This window comes from Callospermophilus lateralis, chromosome 13, assembly GCF_048772815.1.
Source record: "Callospermophilus lateralis isolate mCalLat2 chromosome 13, mCalLat2.hap1, whole genome shotgun sequence".
Taxonomy (NCBI): domain Eukaryota; kingdom Metazoa; phylum Chordata; class Mammalia; order Rodentia; family Sciuridae; genus Callospermophilus; species Callospermophilus lateralis.
This window is the reverse complement of record NC_135317.1, coordinates 57,070,129-57,088,824: the sequence shown is the minus strand read 5'-3', so window position 1 is coordinate 57,088,824 and position 18,696 is coordinate 57,070,129. Positions and strand designations below refer to the sequence as shown.

At 36.1% G+C, this 18,696-nt stretch overlaps 1 protein-coding gene across 1 annotated transcript in view; it reads right to left on the bottom strand.

Moving 5' to 3' along the window:
• Cnst (consortin, connexin sorting protein) overlaps positions 1 to 18,696 on the bottom strand; it is a 98,034-nt gene that overhangs the window by 34,376 nt on the left and 44,962 nt on the right. Inside the window, exon 3 of the mRNA XM_076831766.1 lies at positions 1,048 to 1,241. Within this exon, the coding sequence (XP_076687881.1) occupies positions 1,048 to 1,241 (194 nt within the window). The remainder of the gene's footprint in view (positions 1 to 1,047; positions 1,242 to 18,696) is intronic.

The window sequence follows — 18,696 nt, the reverse complement described above, 5'->3', positions numbered from 1 at the left end:
AAAAACAACAACAACAATAACAACACCCAGCCTCTCAAACTAAGGCCTTATGGTCCCCAGCTATCAAGTCTCACCTGTCTCTTTTCCCACCTTAATCTCCAGCATTGTCCCAGCTGTGTCTTCCACACGCTGATGTCTTTTTTGGAAGCAGCTCACTGTGTCCTCTGGTGAGCACCTAATCATCCTGAACAACCCAGCCCAAGGACCACCTTCTTTTCCCTGGTGCTTACAGGACAAAGTTAATCGCCCATTTTGTGCTGTTAAACCTTGACCATATGTCTATTTCGACACTTAATACAGAAATCTACATTTAGGTATCTTTGTAACTTTCTCCTATTCTCCACAGCTCTTTTAAAAATTTTTTTTTTTTTAAACGACAGATACAACATTTTTAAACCTTTATTTATCCATGTTTGTGTGGTGCCCAGGATCAAATTAATCGCCCATTTTGTGCTGTTAAACCTTGACCATATGTCTATTTCGACACTTAATACAGAAATCTACATTTAGGTATCTTTGTAACTTTCTCCTATTCTCCACAGCTCTTTTAAAAATTTTTTTTTTTTAAACGACAGATACAACATTTTTAAACCTTTATTTATCCATGTTTGTGTGGTGCCCAGGATCAAATCCATGCCTCGAACATGATAGTCAAGTGCTCTACTACTGAGCCACAATCCCAGCTTCCACAGCTCTCTTAAGGACATTTCCTGATAAGTGATTCCCCCTCCCCTCTAGCATAATTTTGGCATCTAATCAGTGTTTACTAAGCTGTTGTCACACTGATTCCTATTTGTATACAGATTAATCACTGAATAAAAGGTGTTATCCATTATCCAAATGATAAGATTATTCAAGAGCAAAGTGTGGTCACTAGTCAGTAATATGCCAATCCACCAGCCACTGATCCAGCCACTGGTCATCTTCATCTGGATTCAACAACCCTAGGTGGGTCAGAAGCAAGTACAGAACACTGGATTTTAGATGATTACAAATATTGGTATCAGAATTTAAGTGAAGCTGAAAGTGAAGGGTTTAATGTGGTACCTGATGAAGGCAAAGAGGAAGTGCTCTTGAATCCAACCGCTCAACTTCGCCTCGTATTAGTGAAAACAGAGATTGTAGAACTAGATTTGGAGCTTCTGGTTGGTCATTAGCATTTACTTCAGTAGCCTCTTCATCACCAACAGGATGTGTGGCTGCCCTTAATATCTTTTTTTCCATCAAAGGTACAGTATCTCCTGAAAAAAAGTGGATCATTTTAAAATAATTATGCCTATTAATCACAAAACTCTCAAATAAAACTGACTATAGGAAAAAAAAAAACAGAAACCACAAGTTATTGGCCTCATTAAATTAAGATTGTGGCACTTATTGCTGGGAGCCATCAGCCAAGTAGGTATGACAAATTCCTTGCCAGCTTACTCCCATGCTGTCTAGTGGAAGGACTTCTGTAAGGTGACCTTGCTCAAGGACCAGGGCAGGATCCGTGTTTAGGGTGTTCCCCCTTTAGAATAGGGCGGTTTAGCATAATAGGAGATTAGGGTATTCCCCCTTTAGAATAGGGCGTATCCTGCTGCTGAGTTCCTCTTGAGTGCTTAGGGTCAGACAATATATTTTTGGGAGACAGAAGCCCATGTGGGTGGATTTGGGCAGAGTGGATTTGGGCAGAGAACGTGGATTCCCCCAGAGCGTGTTTGTAGACGGCCGGTGTGAGTTCAGGAATAAAGAATTGCTGTTTGAATCTACAAGCTGTGTGGAGACTTGTGATTTGTGCCCAGCCAGAGACTGCGGCACTTATTGCCACTATTTAGCATATATGTAAACAATTTTTGCAGAAGTATAATTAAGGATATTACCAAAAAAGGAAGCCAAAGAAAAACATGCAAGTTAAAACCTGACTCCAAACCTGATTCTCCCAAAGGCAAATTATATTAGTTATCATTAGACTCATGGCTTGCAGAAAATAAAACAGAACTAAAAAGGAAGGTAAATGAGTTATCCTATGACATGGCTAAAGATGTTGAACATTTTTTTTTAAACTCCAGAACTGTGTCCAGAGTCCAGGAGAGTAGTGGGAATTCAGATGCCAGAGCCAAGAGCCAATAACATACTTTTCCAGATTAAAAAAAAGGGCTAAACAACATAAACCTTTGGGAAAAAAAAAAATCACTAAAAAAAAAAAAATCACAGCTCCTGAAATATGCAAAAATTTTTAAAAATAATCAATTATAACTTCACCCATGACCAAAATCTCAGCATCAGTTCCAATATTCATGTTCAAATTAAAAAGTTCATCTGCCTGTGTATCTCCTGCTAGTTTGCATCAGAAAGGATCTTTCTCAGTAATATGGTCTGTATATACCACATCCAGGCTGCCCTCCCTTGACAGAGTGCCCAGAAGCCAGCCGGCCTGCTTCTGCCCTCCAAATAAACCCAGTATTTGCCTTCCAAATAAACTCAGACTGGTCCATTCTTCAATTTCCTAGTAAAATATTCTGTGCTTTCCAAAACAATTACGGATCCCATCAATATTCATGTTCTACCCCAACAAGCTCTGTGCCTTCCATATAACATGAGTTTGAAACCAGTTAATTTCCTTCTGAATCCTGTAAATGGTATTATATTATACGGGACTGCATTATAGTAACTGGTGTGAAATCTTGTCTTTATTGGATCATAACTCATGCAGTTTGCAGAGGTTAATTTATAAGTGATGCCATTCCAATTACATTCAAGGCAAGTGTCTTTCAGCACTAAAATTCCAAGTCATCACTATAGTGATAACTTATATTTTGGAGAATTCTACAAACTTTGTCAGCTGGTCTTTAGATATACAAAGCCAGTGATGGCTTCCCATTTTGTAGAGACAGTATTTAATAAAAACATAAGTGATTCTTTGATTTTTCCAATTTTCTAACCACATGGTAGTGGGACCAAAAGAATATCAATGTGGTTCTTGACATGGTGGCACATGCCTGTACCTGCAACTTGGGAGATTGAGACAGGAGAATATCAAGTTCAATGCCAGCCTCAGCAACTTAGTGAGACCCTGTCTGAAAAAATAAAAGTGGTTGGAGACATGGCTCAGTGGTTAAGTGCTGTGAGTTCAATTCCTGGTACAAAGAAGCTTTCTGTAGATAACTGCAAAGAAACAAGGAGACAAATTACTAACATACGGGATGAAAAAGGCAATATCACAACAGATGCTACAGAAATACAGAAGACAATTAGAAATTATTTTGAAAACCTATATTCCAATAAAATAGAAGATAGTGAAGACATCGATAAATTTCTTAAGACATATGATTTGCCCAGACTGAGTCAGGAGGATACACACAATTTGAACAGACCAATATCAATGGAGGAAATTGAAGAAGCAATCAAGAGACTACCCACCAAGAAAAGCCCAGGACCGGATGGGTATACAGCGGAGTTTTACAAAACTTTTAAAGAAGAATTAATACCAATACTTTTCAAGTTATTTCAGGAAATAGAAAAAGAGGGAGCTCTTCCAAATTCATTCTATGAGGCCAACATCACGTTGATTCCGAAACCAGACAAAGACACCTCAAAGAAAGAAAACTACAGACCAATATCCCTGATGAACCTAGATGCAAAAATCCTCAATAAAATTCTGGCGAATCGGATACAAAGGCACATCAAAAAAATTGTGCACCATGATCAAGTAGGATTCATCCCTGGGATGCAAGGATGGTTCAATATACGGAAATCAATAAATGTTATTCACCACATCAATAGACTTAAAAATAAGAACCATATGATCATCTCGATAGACGCAGAAAAAGCATTCGACAAAATACAGCATCCCTTTATGTTCAAAACATTAGAAAAACTAGGGATAACAGGAAATTACCTTGACATTGTAAAAGCTATCTATGCTAAGCCTCAGGCTAGCATCATTCTGAATGGAGAAAAATTGAAGGCATTCCCTCTAAAATCTGGAACAAGACAGGGATGCCCTCTATCACCACTTCTATTCAATATAGTTCTCGAAACACTGGCCAGAGCAATTAGACAGACAAAAGAAATTAAAGGCATAAAAATTGGAAAAGAAGAACTTAAATTATCATTATTTGCGGATGACATGATTTTATACCTAGAAGACCCAAAAGGGTCTACAAAAAAACTACTAGAACTAATAAATGAATTCAGCAAAGTAGCAGGATATAAAATCAACACGCATAAATCAAAGGCATTCCTGTATATCAGCAACAAAACTTCTGAAATGGAAATGAGGAAAACCACTCCATTCACAATATCCTCAAAAAAAATAAAATACTTGGGAATCAACCTAACAAAGGAGGTGAAAGATTTAGAAAATGAAAACTACAGAACCCTAAAGAGAGAAGTAGAAGAAGATCTTAGAAGATGGAAAAATATACCCTGTTCATGGATAGGCAGAACTAACATCATCAAAATGGCGATATTACCAAAAGTTCTATATAGGTTTAATGCAATGCCAATCAAAATCCCAAAGGCATTGCTTGTAGAAATAGATAAAGCAATCATGAAATTCATATGGAAAAATAAAAGACCCAGAATAGCAAAAGCAATTCTAAGCAGGAAGTGCGAATCAGGCGGTATAGCGATACCAGATTTCAAACTATATTACAGAGCAATAGTAACAAAGACAGCATGGTACTGGTACCAAAACAGGCGGGTGGATCAATGGTACAGAATAGAGGACACAGAGACCAATCCACAAAGTTACAACTATCTTATATTTGATAAAGGGGCTAAAAACATGCAATGGAGGAAGGATAGCATCTTCAACAAATGGTGTTGGGAAAACTGGAAATCCATATGCAACAAAATGAAACTGAACCCCCTCCTCTCACCATGCACAAAAGTTAACTCAAAATGGATCAAAGACCTTGATATCAAATCAGAGACTCTGCGTCAGATAGAAGAAAGAGTTGGCTACGATCTACATATAGTGGGGTCGGGCTCCAAATTCCTTAATAGGACACCCATAGCACAAGAGTTAATAGCAAGAATCAACAAATGGGACTTACTTAAACTGAAAAGTTTTTTCTCAGCAAGAGAAACAATAAGAGAAGTAAATAGGGAGCCTACATCATGGGAACAAATATTTACTCCTCACACATCAGATAGAGCCCTAATATCCAGAATATACAAAGAACTCAAAAAATTAGACAATAAGATAACAAATAACCCAATCAACAAATGGGCCAAGGACCTGAACAGAAACTTCTCAGAGGAGGACATACAATCAATCAACAAGTACATGAAAAAATGCTCATCATCTCTAGCAGTCAGAGAAATGCAAATCAAAACCACCCTAAGATACCATCTCACTCCAGTAAGATTGGCAGCCATTATGAAATCAAACAACAAGTGCTGGCGAGGTTGTGGGGAAAAGGGTTCTCTTGTACATTGCTGGTGGGGCTGCAAATTGGTGCGGCCAATTTGGAAAGCAGTATGGAGATTCCTGGGAAAGCTGGGAATGGAACCACCATTTGACCCAGCTATTGCCCTTCTCGGACTATTCCCTGAAGACCTTAAAAGAGCGTATTACAGGGATACTGCCACATCGATGTTCATAGCAGCACAATTTACAATAGCTAGATTGTGGAACCAACCCAGATGCCCTTCAATGGATGAATGGATTAAAAAATGTGGCATCTATACACCATGGAGTATTACGCAGCACTAAAAAATGACAAAATCTTGGAATTTGCAGGGAAATGGATGGCACTAGAGCAGATTATGCTTAGTGAAGCTAGCCAATCCCTAAAAAACAAATACCAAATGTCATCTTTGATATAATGAGAGCAACTAAGAATAAAGCAGGGAGGAAGAGCAGGAAGAAAAGATTAACATTAAACAGAGACATGAGGTGGGAGGGAAAGGGAGAGAAAAGGGGAATTGCATGGAAACAGAGGGAGACCTTCATTGTTATACTAAATTACATATAAGAGGTTGTAAGTGGAATGGGAAAATAAACAAGGTGAGAAATGAATTACAGTAGAAGGGGTAGAGAGAGAAGATGGGAGGGGAGGGGAGGGGGGATAGTAGAGGATAGGAAAGGTAGCAGAATACAACAGTTACTATTTTGGTATTATGTAAAAATGTGGATGTGTAACCCATGTGATTCTGCAATCTGTACTTGGGGTAAAAAAGGGAGTTCATAACTCACTTGAAGCTAATGTATGCTAATGTATGAAATATGATATGTCAAGAGCTTTGTAGGGTTTTGAACAACCAATAATAAAAAAAAAGAAACAAGGAGAACGGTGTTTTCTTCCACTTTTCCCAGTCACGGCACTATGCCCAACTATGCCTAAGACATTCAACCTCATAATGACTGTGAGAAAACCAGCTTCTCATACACTGTTCTTTTGATTAAATTTGCTCCATATGGTTATAAGGATATTATTCTATGTTTCTTATTTGTTAAAAAAATGCTGAGGCTGGGGTTGTGGCTCAGTGGTAGAGTGCTCATCTAGCATGTGTGAGGCCCTGGTTTGATTCTCAGCACCAAATAAAAATAAAGATATTGTGTCCAACTACAACTAAAAAATAAATATATTTTTTTTAAATGGCTGAAATTTTACAAATTTTATTTGTAAAAAAATGGCTCATTTTCACTAACAGGGAATTAAATAAAGTCCCTTAAGTCAATTATCAAAAATGAAAGGACCCTCAAATGTAAATAAAAAGGAACTGATGATTTCTTTCTCTAAAGGAGGCAGAAAAATGGTTCTGAATTGTGATTATCTCAAATTCATGATGGTCAAGTTTCCTGAATTAATTCAAAAAGCAATGTTACTGGCATGTACACGTTATAAACAAGCCACATATCATTATATAGAAGTATGTAAGTTGTCATAGTGATGCACTTCTATAAACTCAGTGACTGGGGAGGCTGATGCAAGAGGACTGCAAATTCGAGAGCAACCTCAGCAACTTAGCAAGACCCTCAGCAGCTTATCGAGTCCCTGTCACAAAACAAAACAACACAAATGACTGGGAATGCAGCTCAGTGTTAATGCATCCTTGGGTTAAATCCAGTACTAACATAAATAAATAGGTAGTCAAAGACATTTGAATTGAAAGATGACTTTTAATTATAAAATACAACCAAGATAAGTCCCAAAAGTCTACAGGAGTCCAGGATTCCAAGAGCAACAGAAAGCTGAAATGGGTGATTATTGATGCCTAGTGTGGGGAGGGAAAGGAAAATATGACCTTATCTAGACCCAAGACAGATCAAGAGGTCAGCAAAAGTCACCAGACTAATACCACAAAAGGATTATCTTCCAGGGCTTAAAGATCATGAGCTTCAGAGATAAATGAACTACACCACCACCTTACCCCTTGAGATAATGTTTTTTGCTTGGACAGAGTATGTAATATAAATCACAGGGCACTGAAGCAGGGTTTAGGGACTTGGGTTCTGCCATTATTTTTCCAAGTGACCTTGGATCATTTTTCTTTTTTTTTTTTTATATCAGAGATTGAACCCAGGGGTGCTTAACCACTGAACCATATCCCCAGCCCTTTTTGTATTTTATTTAAACAGAGGGTCTTGCTGAGTTGCTTAGGGCCCCACTAAGTTGCTTAAGCTGGCTTTGAACTTTCGATCCTCCTGTCTCAGCCTCCAGAGCCACTGAGCCTGGTGGATATATCACTCTTCCTAGCTAAAGTTTCATTATTTAAAATAAAGGAACTGGCCACTTGATCTCTTACGTTGTTCCTAGATCTGACTGTCTAAAACATTCAAAATACCCATAGAGATTTTGGTAATTAAGAAAATAAGGGAGGGGGCTAGGTTGTGGCTCAGCAGGAGCGCACTTGTCTGGCATGTGTGTGGCACTGGGTTCCATCCTCAGTACCACATATAAATAAATAAAAGGTCTTGTGTCCACCTACAACTAAAAAAATATTTAAAAGAAAAAAGAAATATAAGGGGCTAGGATATAGAGCTTGTACAGTATGTGAAGCCCTAGGTTCTCTATCTAGCACAGAAATAATGCAGGGAAAAGAGGGAAAGCAAGGGGGAAAAAAAAGGAAAACTTAGAAAATAAAGAAATACAGACTATCCTTATGAACAAGATTGAGTAATTATTTAAGAAAACTAAAGGTAAGGTTTCCCCCCTAATAAAAATGTCTTGAAGTTCTCCTACTAATAAATAGTCGTGCACAAAATGTCTTGAAGTTCTCCTACTAATAGATATGTGTGTGTGTGTGTGCGCGTGCACTCGTGCGGGCGCGCCCACACCCATACACCCACACCACTGTTCTTCCTCTTTTGCCTAGATTGTTTTTTTAAAAGTTATTTTATATTTTGGGAACTGGGGATTGAACTGGGCACTCAAGCACTAAGCTGTATCCCTAGCCCTATTTTATTAAAAATATTTTTCATTATAGATGGATACAACACCTTTCTTTCTTTCTTTGGTACTGAGGATTGAACCCCTACACATGTGCACCATGGTGCCCGGATTTTGCCTAGATTGTTAACTGTGTAAAAAGTAGCACATTAGATTTTTAAGGCAAGAAAATAAACCAAATTTTGTTGCAAAAGAGTTCCATACTGGGTGTGGTGGTATAGGCCTGTTAATCCCATCCCAGCAACTCAGCAGACTGGGGAGGAATCCTGGATGGAGACCCTGACTCAAAATTTAAAAAACATAAAAAGGACCGGGGAATGTAACTTGGTGGTACAGCGTTCTAGTACCGGGAGGAGGGCAGGGGAAGAGTTCCATAACATTCCATACTAAAGAGTAGATTTTTATTTCTAGCTGTGCCAAACTTTAAGGAATAGAATTCTATTGTGGCTTAAATAATTGCATAAGTTGCCATTAGTGCTATTAAACATCAAGAATACATTTTACCTTAGGTAAACATAAAATAAACATTTAGCCATATTCTAGTTTCATGGAATTGTAAACTATTAAAAATATGGACTTATTAGTTTTATGGTAAAGAATTCATATTAGAAAACTACCTATTGGTCGCTCAAGATTTAGGAAAAAGAATGATATGAAAATCAGAGCAGCAAGCTTCCACTGTTTATTTTATGCATCGTTACCAAGTTACATAATCTCTTTGATCCCCTGATTTCTTTCTCTGTAACATGGGAAAAATGACATCTGCCTTAAAGATTATTGTAAGGATTAAAAGAGACAGTGTGTACAAGAAGCAGGTGTGCTCCCAATCCTCAGCCTAAAAAGAGGCTTCACTGTCACTTGAGTGAAAAAGGTCACAGGATTGTTGAAACACTTCTGAAATAGTCCATTTTTTTTTAATTAGAAGAAAAACATTCAGAGGCAAGGATAAATTAAACTAATAAAGCTTATACTCCTAAAGTCCCAGAATATAATAATAACAGGTATAACTATGTTGGATTATTAAAATGCTTAGTTTATTTCCACTAATACTATTGTTTGAACATGATTGAACTTGTTTTGTTTTCTTTCTATACAGTAACAGAGTATACAGCCTTTTCAGGTTGGCTTCTTAGTAATATGCATTAAAGTTTCCTCCATGTCTTTTCAAAAGCTCGTTTCTTTTTAGCACTGAATAATATTCCAGGAACTTGTTTTTAGTAAGGTTAATGAGAAAGAAAATAAACACCAGTATAATCCTGAGCACTTACCCAGGTTAACATATAGTGAACTGGCACTTCTATGATGTACTAAAAGATTTAAAAATAATATTAATGAAGCATTCACAATGCAACATGGAAGTTTGAGTATTTTTCCATGTGAATTTTGAAATGATTTTGATGTTCTTTTTTTTGATTAGTTCTAATCAGTTATACATGACCGCAGAAAGCTCTTCAATTCATTGTACACAAATGGAGCAGAATTTTTCACTTCTCTGGTTGTACATCAAGTAGAGCCACACCATTCATGCAATCATACATGAACCTAGGGTCATGATGTCTGTCTCATTCCACCATCTTTCATACTCCCTTGCTCCCTCCCCGCCCCTTTTGCCCTATCCAAAGTTTCTCCACTCCTCCCATGTCCCCCTGATGTTCTATTCTTGATGCAACTTGAATCTTACAAAAGTTTTGCTTGAAAAAAAATGAATTTAAAACAAACTATAACTGTATTTCATGAATAAGTGTTAAAATTTCTTCTAATATATAAAAGGTTTTCTCAACTTGGGATGCCAAGGCAGGAGAATCCTAAATTTGAGGCCACCTTAGAATTTATCTAGGCTCTGTCTCAAAAAATAAAAAGGTGTAGGGATGTAATTCAGTGATAAAGCAAGCTTGGATTCAGTCCCCAATTCCTAAATAAATAAATAGAAAATTTTTCTTGTAGATATATTAAGAAAGAAAACCAAATCAAAACATGAACTGCTATATGTAAAATCTCATCCAGTATAAATGAAGCTTTCTGTTGCCACATATGAATCAATAGCTGGACATAAACAAAAACATTGCATTTATCTTCACCTGTGAAAACCACACAAGTTATAGTTAAAATTACTCATTAAGAAATATGGATACGAAAAATTTTGCTCTGTATGTGTAATAAGAATTGTAATGCATTCCACTGTTGTTGTGTATTTAAAAAAAATAAGAAAATCAATAAAAAAATAAAAAAAAGAAATATGGTGATGCTATTTATAAGTATTTATACATAATAACAAACAAATTTATAGGACCTAATTAAATTTAGTTTCATATCTGTCAACTTCATCAAGCTCTAAAATGGATGCAGCTTACATGTACCTATTAAGCTTCTATTTATTTTTTAAAAATTTGTAAAAACCTTGGGAGAGAGATTGGAGGAATTACTTTGACTGAGATATTTTATCAAATTTGTCATATCATCTCAATTCTGTATCAGTTCTGAAATATAACTGAATTCATCCCTGATAAGGTCAAGAGGAATTTTGTGGAAGAATATCAGAGTATTCTTTAATGACCTTTATCTTGAAACACTAAGAATATACCCTGATGTTCCTGCTCCTTTTAATAATTTAACACTGATTTGCTCTCTGTAACTAAAGGACACCCCATTTCTCTTCATGATAGGGAGAGTGATGTGACCAGATGACTGAAAGGCAAAAATCTCATAGCTGGTATTTTAGGCAATCAAGAGAAAGAAAAATTATCACAGATAAAATAGGGATTTGAAAGATGTCACATAGATGACATCAGGTCCAGGTTAAGACAGTGGTAATAATTATACTTATGATGGGGGATGCTGCCAACATAAGCTAAGCTGATGGGGATGTTTGGGGACAGGAACAGGGTTATATAAGGAACTAAAACATTTTGAATTCTGTACACTACAACTCTGCATAAGCACACCATTCTAGAAGCAGGATTTAGGGGGGAAAATATGCCTCTGTTCATGCTGTTCCCTCTGCTTTGACTGTCAGGCTTTTAGAGAGCAAGTGACTGAGTTACCATTATGACCTCAGGATGTAACACAGTGCTTGACCAACAGCATGTTTTGGAGAAAAAAACTGCTGCTAGGCATCATGAAGTACACGTAAAACAAACCACGTACACCATATCATCTGAGTCTCATAACATTATGAAGCAAATATTAGAAATTACAGATGAAGTAATTTAAATTCATCAGAGATTAAAATGAGAGCATGGGCTCTCAAGTCAGAATGCCTGGGTTTGAATTCTTAATCTACTGCTTTCGGCTAGGGCACCTGTAATCACAGATAATTGGGAGGCTGAAGCAGGAGGAACATGAGTTTGAGGCTGGCCTGGCAAATTAGTAAGAGCTTGTCTCAAAATAAAATTTAAGAAAGGTTGTTTGGGGATGTAGCTCAGTGGCAGAGCTCTTGCCTTTCATACCCTAAGGCTCTGGGTTCAATCCCCAGTAGTGCAATAAAAACAACAACAAAACAAACAAAAAAACCTACTGCTTTCTAGCTCTGTGACTTTGGGCAAGTAAGTCTCTTTAAACCTTAATTTCCCCATGTTAAGTGGGGATACTTCTTTATTATCATATGGAGTCTGCTAAGAAATTATCTTTAATAGCAAAGTAGAGGCTCTTCTATTTATTCACATTTTAGCTATTTCTCTTCTTTCAAATTTTGGGCAGAAATATATCAGAAAACAAACTAGATTTATTGCTTTTATTAAAAAATGTGTTGACTTGTGTTGAATAAAGTTCCTTTTTACTGAAATAAAGCTAGATCAAATCAAGAATCTTAGAGAAAGTTATACTGTCAATCAGAGATAATTACTGAAACAAACAAAACACCACCACTTTCTTTAAGAGTGAACCATCCACCCTTTCTCTGATCATGTTTTGTCTTGTTGAGGCTGGCAGGCAGGAATTGTTTTGCAGAAACAGCTACCTACACACTCAAAGGAAAAGCATGTGCAACAATTAGGTGGCAAATTGTGGCAAGTCAAATATAAAAGAGAATCCTTTAAACATACTTGAAATTTCAGCAGAAATGGGATTGTATGGTGTAACAACAGACCCAGAGTTTTAAGTCATTGCCTGGGATCATATCCTCAGTGTCAATTGTTAGCATTATGACAACAGGCAAGTTATTTAACATCTTTGGGGGCTGGGGATGTGGCTCAAGTGGTAGCGCGCTCGCCTGGCATGCGTGCAGCCCGGGTTCGATCCTCAGCACCACATACAAACAAAGATGTTGTGTCTGCCAAGTACTAAAAAAAATAAATGTTAAAAAATTCTCTCTTTCTCTCCCTCTCTCACTCTTTCTTTAAAAAAAAATTTTTAAAAAATAACATCTTTGTATTTCAGATTCCTCATCTATAAATTAGGGCTAACTGTAGTACTGCTTAATAAGAAAGGACTGAATGAGATAATCCTTATAAAGTATGTATCATAGTAATGGCACATAGTAAAATATAAATGTTTTTAATTCAGCAAACTATAATAAAATTAAGCTCTGTATGTTCCTAAGTTGATTTTAAAAATAAATATATAACACAAAATTCAACAGTTTACCATTTTGAAGTTCATAATTCAGTGGCATTAAATATATTCACAATGTTATGCAATCATTATCAATGTCTATTTTCAGAATGTTTTCATCATCCTCAAAAGAATATCTGCACCCATTAAACACTAACTGACATTTCCCTCTCCCCTCCAGCCTCTGGAAACTTGTTCCACTTTCTCTCTCTATGGATTTGCCTGTTCTAAGAATTGACTAAGTGAAATTATACACTATCTGTCCTCGTGTCTGGTTTATTTCACTAAGCAAAATGTCTTCAATGTTTATGCATGTTCTAGCATATATCAGATGATCATTCCTATTTAAAGCTAAGTAATATTACATTGAATATATATAAACCACATTTTGTTTATCCATTAATCCATCAATGAAAATCTGGAATGTTTCTACTTTCAGCTATTGTGAATAATGCTGCTATGAATTTTGATGTCCAAGTATCTGTTTAAGTCCCTGCTTTCAATTCTTTCCGATGTATACATAGAAGTGGAAGGGCTGGATTATACAATAATTCTGATAAATTTCTGAGGAACTGCCCAACTGTTTCCCTAAATCTCTATGATTTAAAAATTATTTCAATCACTGTACTGAGATGTCAATATTTGTGCAGTTTTTTTCCCACCTCTAAAACAGATATTGCTACTTCCCAAAGATTAAATGGCTGATGTTTCTAAATCAATGGTATTTTTATCTAAAACATGCTATTGTACAAAAATACAACATGGTATTCCTTTAATTTAATTCCCTGCTTCTGAGCATAGTTCTTGCTATTGAAGTCCTAAAATTTAAAGTCCTTGAGTGACATAAGTTAAATAGTAGAAAAGGCAACTCCAAACTCCCATGTCTGTAGAAAAGTATAAAAAACATCACAACTGTCAGAACTGACTTTGTCATAACTCTGGAAAAACCAAGATATACAGCAAAGTGAACAATAAATCAAGAAAAAGACTTGTTAAAATGGTAGGAAAGTTCTGAGTGTTTTTATTTGCCCTTGCCTTACCCCTACCCAGTGCGACAGTCTTCAAGCTTGGTTCTTGCGGGAGAGTAGATCTCAGCTGCAAATCATTGTGTTTGTCTAATCTAATTTATCTGGAGCTATCCAAAGGACTCACACAAAGCATTTGCCTCTATAGAACAGAAAAGTTCTGTTCTATAGTATCCATCTATAGAACAGAAAAGTAGTTCTGGAAAATACTGTCAGGTAATTGAAAAAAAAAAAAAAAAACAGCAAACCACAGGAATGGTCTAGGGCTGGAATTGTGGCTCAATGGTAGAGTGCTTGCCTAGCATGTGTGAGGCACTGGGTTCAATTCTCAGAACCACATATAAATAAACAAAATAAAGTCCATTAACAACTAAAAAAATATTTTAAAAAAATGGTCTAGACAAAACAGACATTTAAAGCCAGGAAGAAAAGCCAGGAAGACAGTTCCCTTAGGAAATCTGGGTATTCAAAACTGTTGTATTGTCGGGGAGAAAGGGGGCGGGGACGGACACATGACAGCTGGGGTTGTGTCTCAGAGGTGGAGCACTCTTACCTAGCATGCGTGCGTGAGGCACTGGGTTCAATCCTCAGCACCACATAAAAGTAACATAAAGATATTGTGTTCACCTGTAACTAAAAAAAAAGTCTTAAATAGCAAAAAAAAAAAAAAAAAAAAAAAAAGTTGTAGGTACTGGGGAGGTGAGAAAGCCACACTTGTCCAGGACAATATGAACACTTAAAAAAAAAAAATCTGAGAAGACCCCGAGTTTTCTCCACTGGATGATCTGTATATGCAGAGCAAGCAGGAAGTGAAAGCTGAGTCAGAGTATAAATGGCCTGACTATGTGTTAAAGGAATATCTGAGCACAAGCCACTCTGTAAAGACTTCAGCAATCAACCACATCATAATATTCAAATGTCCAGTTTCCTATAAGTAAACATCACAAAAGCATACAAAGCATACAAAGATAGAGTACAGAATAGCCCATCTGAGGAAAGAAAGAAAATAACAGAAAACATACCTGAGGATGACTTACCATTGGACTTACTGATGAATTTAAACAAATTGCCTTAAACATGCTCAAAGGAAATCAGAAAAACATAAATAAAGTAATGAATAAAATAAAATTATTAAACTATAGAGACAAACTACAAAAAGGAATGGGTATAGAGACTCTGTTTGCGGTAACAGTGGTGAAAGCTATACAACATTATGAATATCATTAAAGCCCCTGAATTATACACTGAAATGCCTAAAATAGAAAACTTATGTTTCAATGTAAAAAATGCTTTCAGTTCTAATTTTACATTATAATTTTTGAATCACTGCATAACTGAATTCTTCAAAGCACCTTATCCATTAATGTTGATTCCTATCTTGACCATAATTTGGAAGACAGATGAAATTTGAACTTTAATCCATGGGTTATGTAGTTGCTATGCTAGGTTCTGTGCCTTGCTCCTTTTCCCCCTCATTTCTTCGCTCTAAGGTACTAGTTAATGCCATGAAAACAGAGGAGAGTGCTCACTGTTTAAATATCTCCAGTCCTTGTCTGAACACACTAAAGTGGCAAAAAGGAAATGTCCCTTCCTTCTCTACAGGAGACACTAGAATTACAAGTTAGATAAATCTGAAAACAGAGTCAACGTCTTTCTGACCTGACCTGGGGTCAAACGGATGTATTATGTAATTATGGCATGATTACCAACTGCTCCACGTGGCACATTCTCCTCCCATGCCCTCAAGCAACAACCTCTGCCTTCCAAGGGAGCAGGGCAGTGCTGTGGTTCAGAGTTGAGGCTGAAGTCAAGTCACCTTATTGACCCACAGTAATCCATCCGACTCTCAACCAAACTCCTTGTAAATTAATGGTAAAGGATAAAGAAAGAATAACATAAAAAGTGCACCTCCAACTTAGTAAGCACTCAAAGTGGACACACTGTTCTCTTGATTGAGTGTTCAGTCAATAGTTTCAATGTCAGTACAGGGATGAAAAAACAAAAGCAGCTACTGGGCTTTATTTTGGGTAGCATCTTGGAAATTACTATTAATACTTCAGGTTTGTTTTGAGGAACAGGACTCCCCTGAGGCTGAGAGATCACAATTCTCATTAGCTAAGTTACCTACTTTTTAAATGCTGTCATAGCAGACTCTGGAAAGCAACATATAAACAAACCTTCAAAAGAATATTCTAATTTTCTTCTTTGGTAGAGCTTTGAGTGGAAGGAGCAAGCCCTTTTTATAGTTTGCTTGCTCGGCAGAACTCTTAAAGGGACAGAGCTCTAATTACTCATTAGAAATTTTAATGAATTACACAGAAACCACTGGCTCTAAGCCTATCTATGTATTTAAATACACCTATGCCTCCATCCAGACTATCTTGAACCCAAAAACCTTATTTATTTTCTTCTTTTGATCAAAAAGCATCATTAGGTCTGAAAGACTCACTTCTATCCTAAATTCAGTATTGAAATTTTATGGATACACAGTGGATTTGAAAAAGCATTTCACAAAGTGAACTTCAGGAAACTAAACAGAGAATTTAACAAATGCATGTAGATGACAGCTCCCCAGGCTAATGTCTAAGACCAGTCTCCCTGTCCCCCAGGATGTAAAGAAAGATAGGGCAGTTACAGCCTTTCTACCATTTGCTCACTACTTTCTAAAGCTTGCTCCAGGCTATTTTCATTTTGTATTCAAGGCACAATTAGTACACATAAATATTGCTGGGATTTAGTCTCTAAATTATGTAGCACATGCCAATTAGCACATGCCAATTAACGAGAACTTTTGGATTCCCTAATTTTCCTCTTTGATGCTATTTACAGTTTAACACATTTTATTAAAAATAGAAAATATGCAGGATTTCCCCAAGCATGTAATTAGTTATATATTTCTTAAACTTCATATCTAGGTCCACTAACAACTCCAGCACAAAGTTTCAAATGAAATAAAATATTTCCTGGTTCTCCAGGATAAAAAATACATAAATAGGGACTAGGGCTGTAGCTCAGTGTCAGAGTGGTTGCCTTGCATGTGTGAGGCACTGGGTTCGATCCTTAGCACCAAATAAAAAAAATTTAAAAATAAAAATACAGGCATTCTGTCCTTCTACAACTACAGAAAAAAAAATTTAAAACATATATATATATAAATAAAATTCTCAAATTTTATGTGAAATTATAAGAAACCTTACATCTGAAAATACACATACTTTGTTTCTCTAACTAATATAAAGGCATATATTTAAATTCAAACCTTAAAACTGGCATTTATTTGCAGAAGAAGGGGAGTCTAATAGTCAAAGGAAACCAAGCTGTGAAATTCTCCTTAAAGAGTTCCCTCTTTTTAATATTTAATCCTAGGGACTCAGGAGGTTGAGGCAGAAGGATGGCAAGTTTCAGGCTAGCCTCAACAACTTATTGAGACCCTGCCTCAAAATTAAAAATAAAAAGGGCTGGGGATGTAGCTCAGTGGTAGAGCACCCTGGGTTCAATTCCCAGTACCCAATGGTCCACCAAAAATGTAATGGTAGTCCTTGCTTTGGCAACTCGTAGGCCAAAAGTTGGAATGATACAAAAAGATCAGTAGCATGATCCTTGCTTATAGATGATGTGCAAATCTGTGAAGCATTCCATATTTTAAAAAATAAAAGCTACTGACATCAGGAATTCTCTTTGTTAAGGAAACATTATTTAATGACATTTTATTATATAGTTTGCAGAAAATTACAAGATATCAAATTTCATTACACCAGTAATCTAAATTTTCTAGAGACCCTGTTTCTTTATATCACCAGACCAATTATCATCACATCCTTTTTTTCTTTTAAGAAAAGTTTCACTAAAATGTGACATAATATATATTCATCCATTTAAAGTGCATATATTTTCAGTGACTTTATATATACATTGTATACAACCATCCCCACAATCAATTTTAGAATGTTTTCATTGCTCGCTAAAGAAACTCTTGCATTCTTAGCTGTCACCTCCAATTCTTTATTGCCCCCAACCTTCCTAGCCCTTATGCAACCAATAATCTACTTTTTGTCTGTATGAATTTTCCTCTTCTGGATATTGCATACATCTGGCTTTTTTCACTAAGCATAATGTTTTCAAGGTTCATCAGCCCTTTTCCTATATTATTATTTTTAAAAAAATTTTTTTAGTTCTCAATGAACCTTTATTTTATTATATTCGGTGCTGAGAATAGAATCCAGTGCTTTGCATATGCTAGGCAAGCACTCTACCACTGAGCTATGACACCAGCCCTTCCTATATTATTTTTACTACCAAATAATATTCTACTGTAGGCATAAACCTTCTCTACCTGCTTTTGTATGGCTTTATTTTTCAAATGCTCATTCATATGTCTTTTTAAATTAGAGAATCAGGTGTATATAATAATTTTGTTTGAAAAGAAACTTTTAAGGGCTGGGGTTGTGGTTTAGCAGTAGAGCGCTGGCCTCACATGACCCGGGTTCGATCCTCAGTACCACATAAAAATAAATAAACACACAAAAAAAGATATTGTGCCCTCTATAACTAAAAAAGTATATATATATATATATATATATATATATATATATATATATATATTAAAAGAAAAGAAACTTTTAATTAGTTGTAGTTTTGACCCTATAAGTGATGCTTACAAGGGTTTTTATCTTGTTGTTTTGTTATGCTTTTAAACAAATGAAGATAAGACATTGATTCTTTGCAGGGATCATGATCCAGCA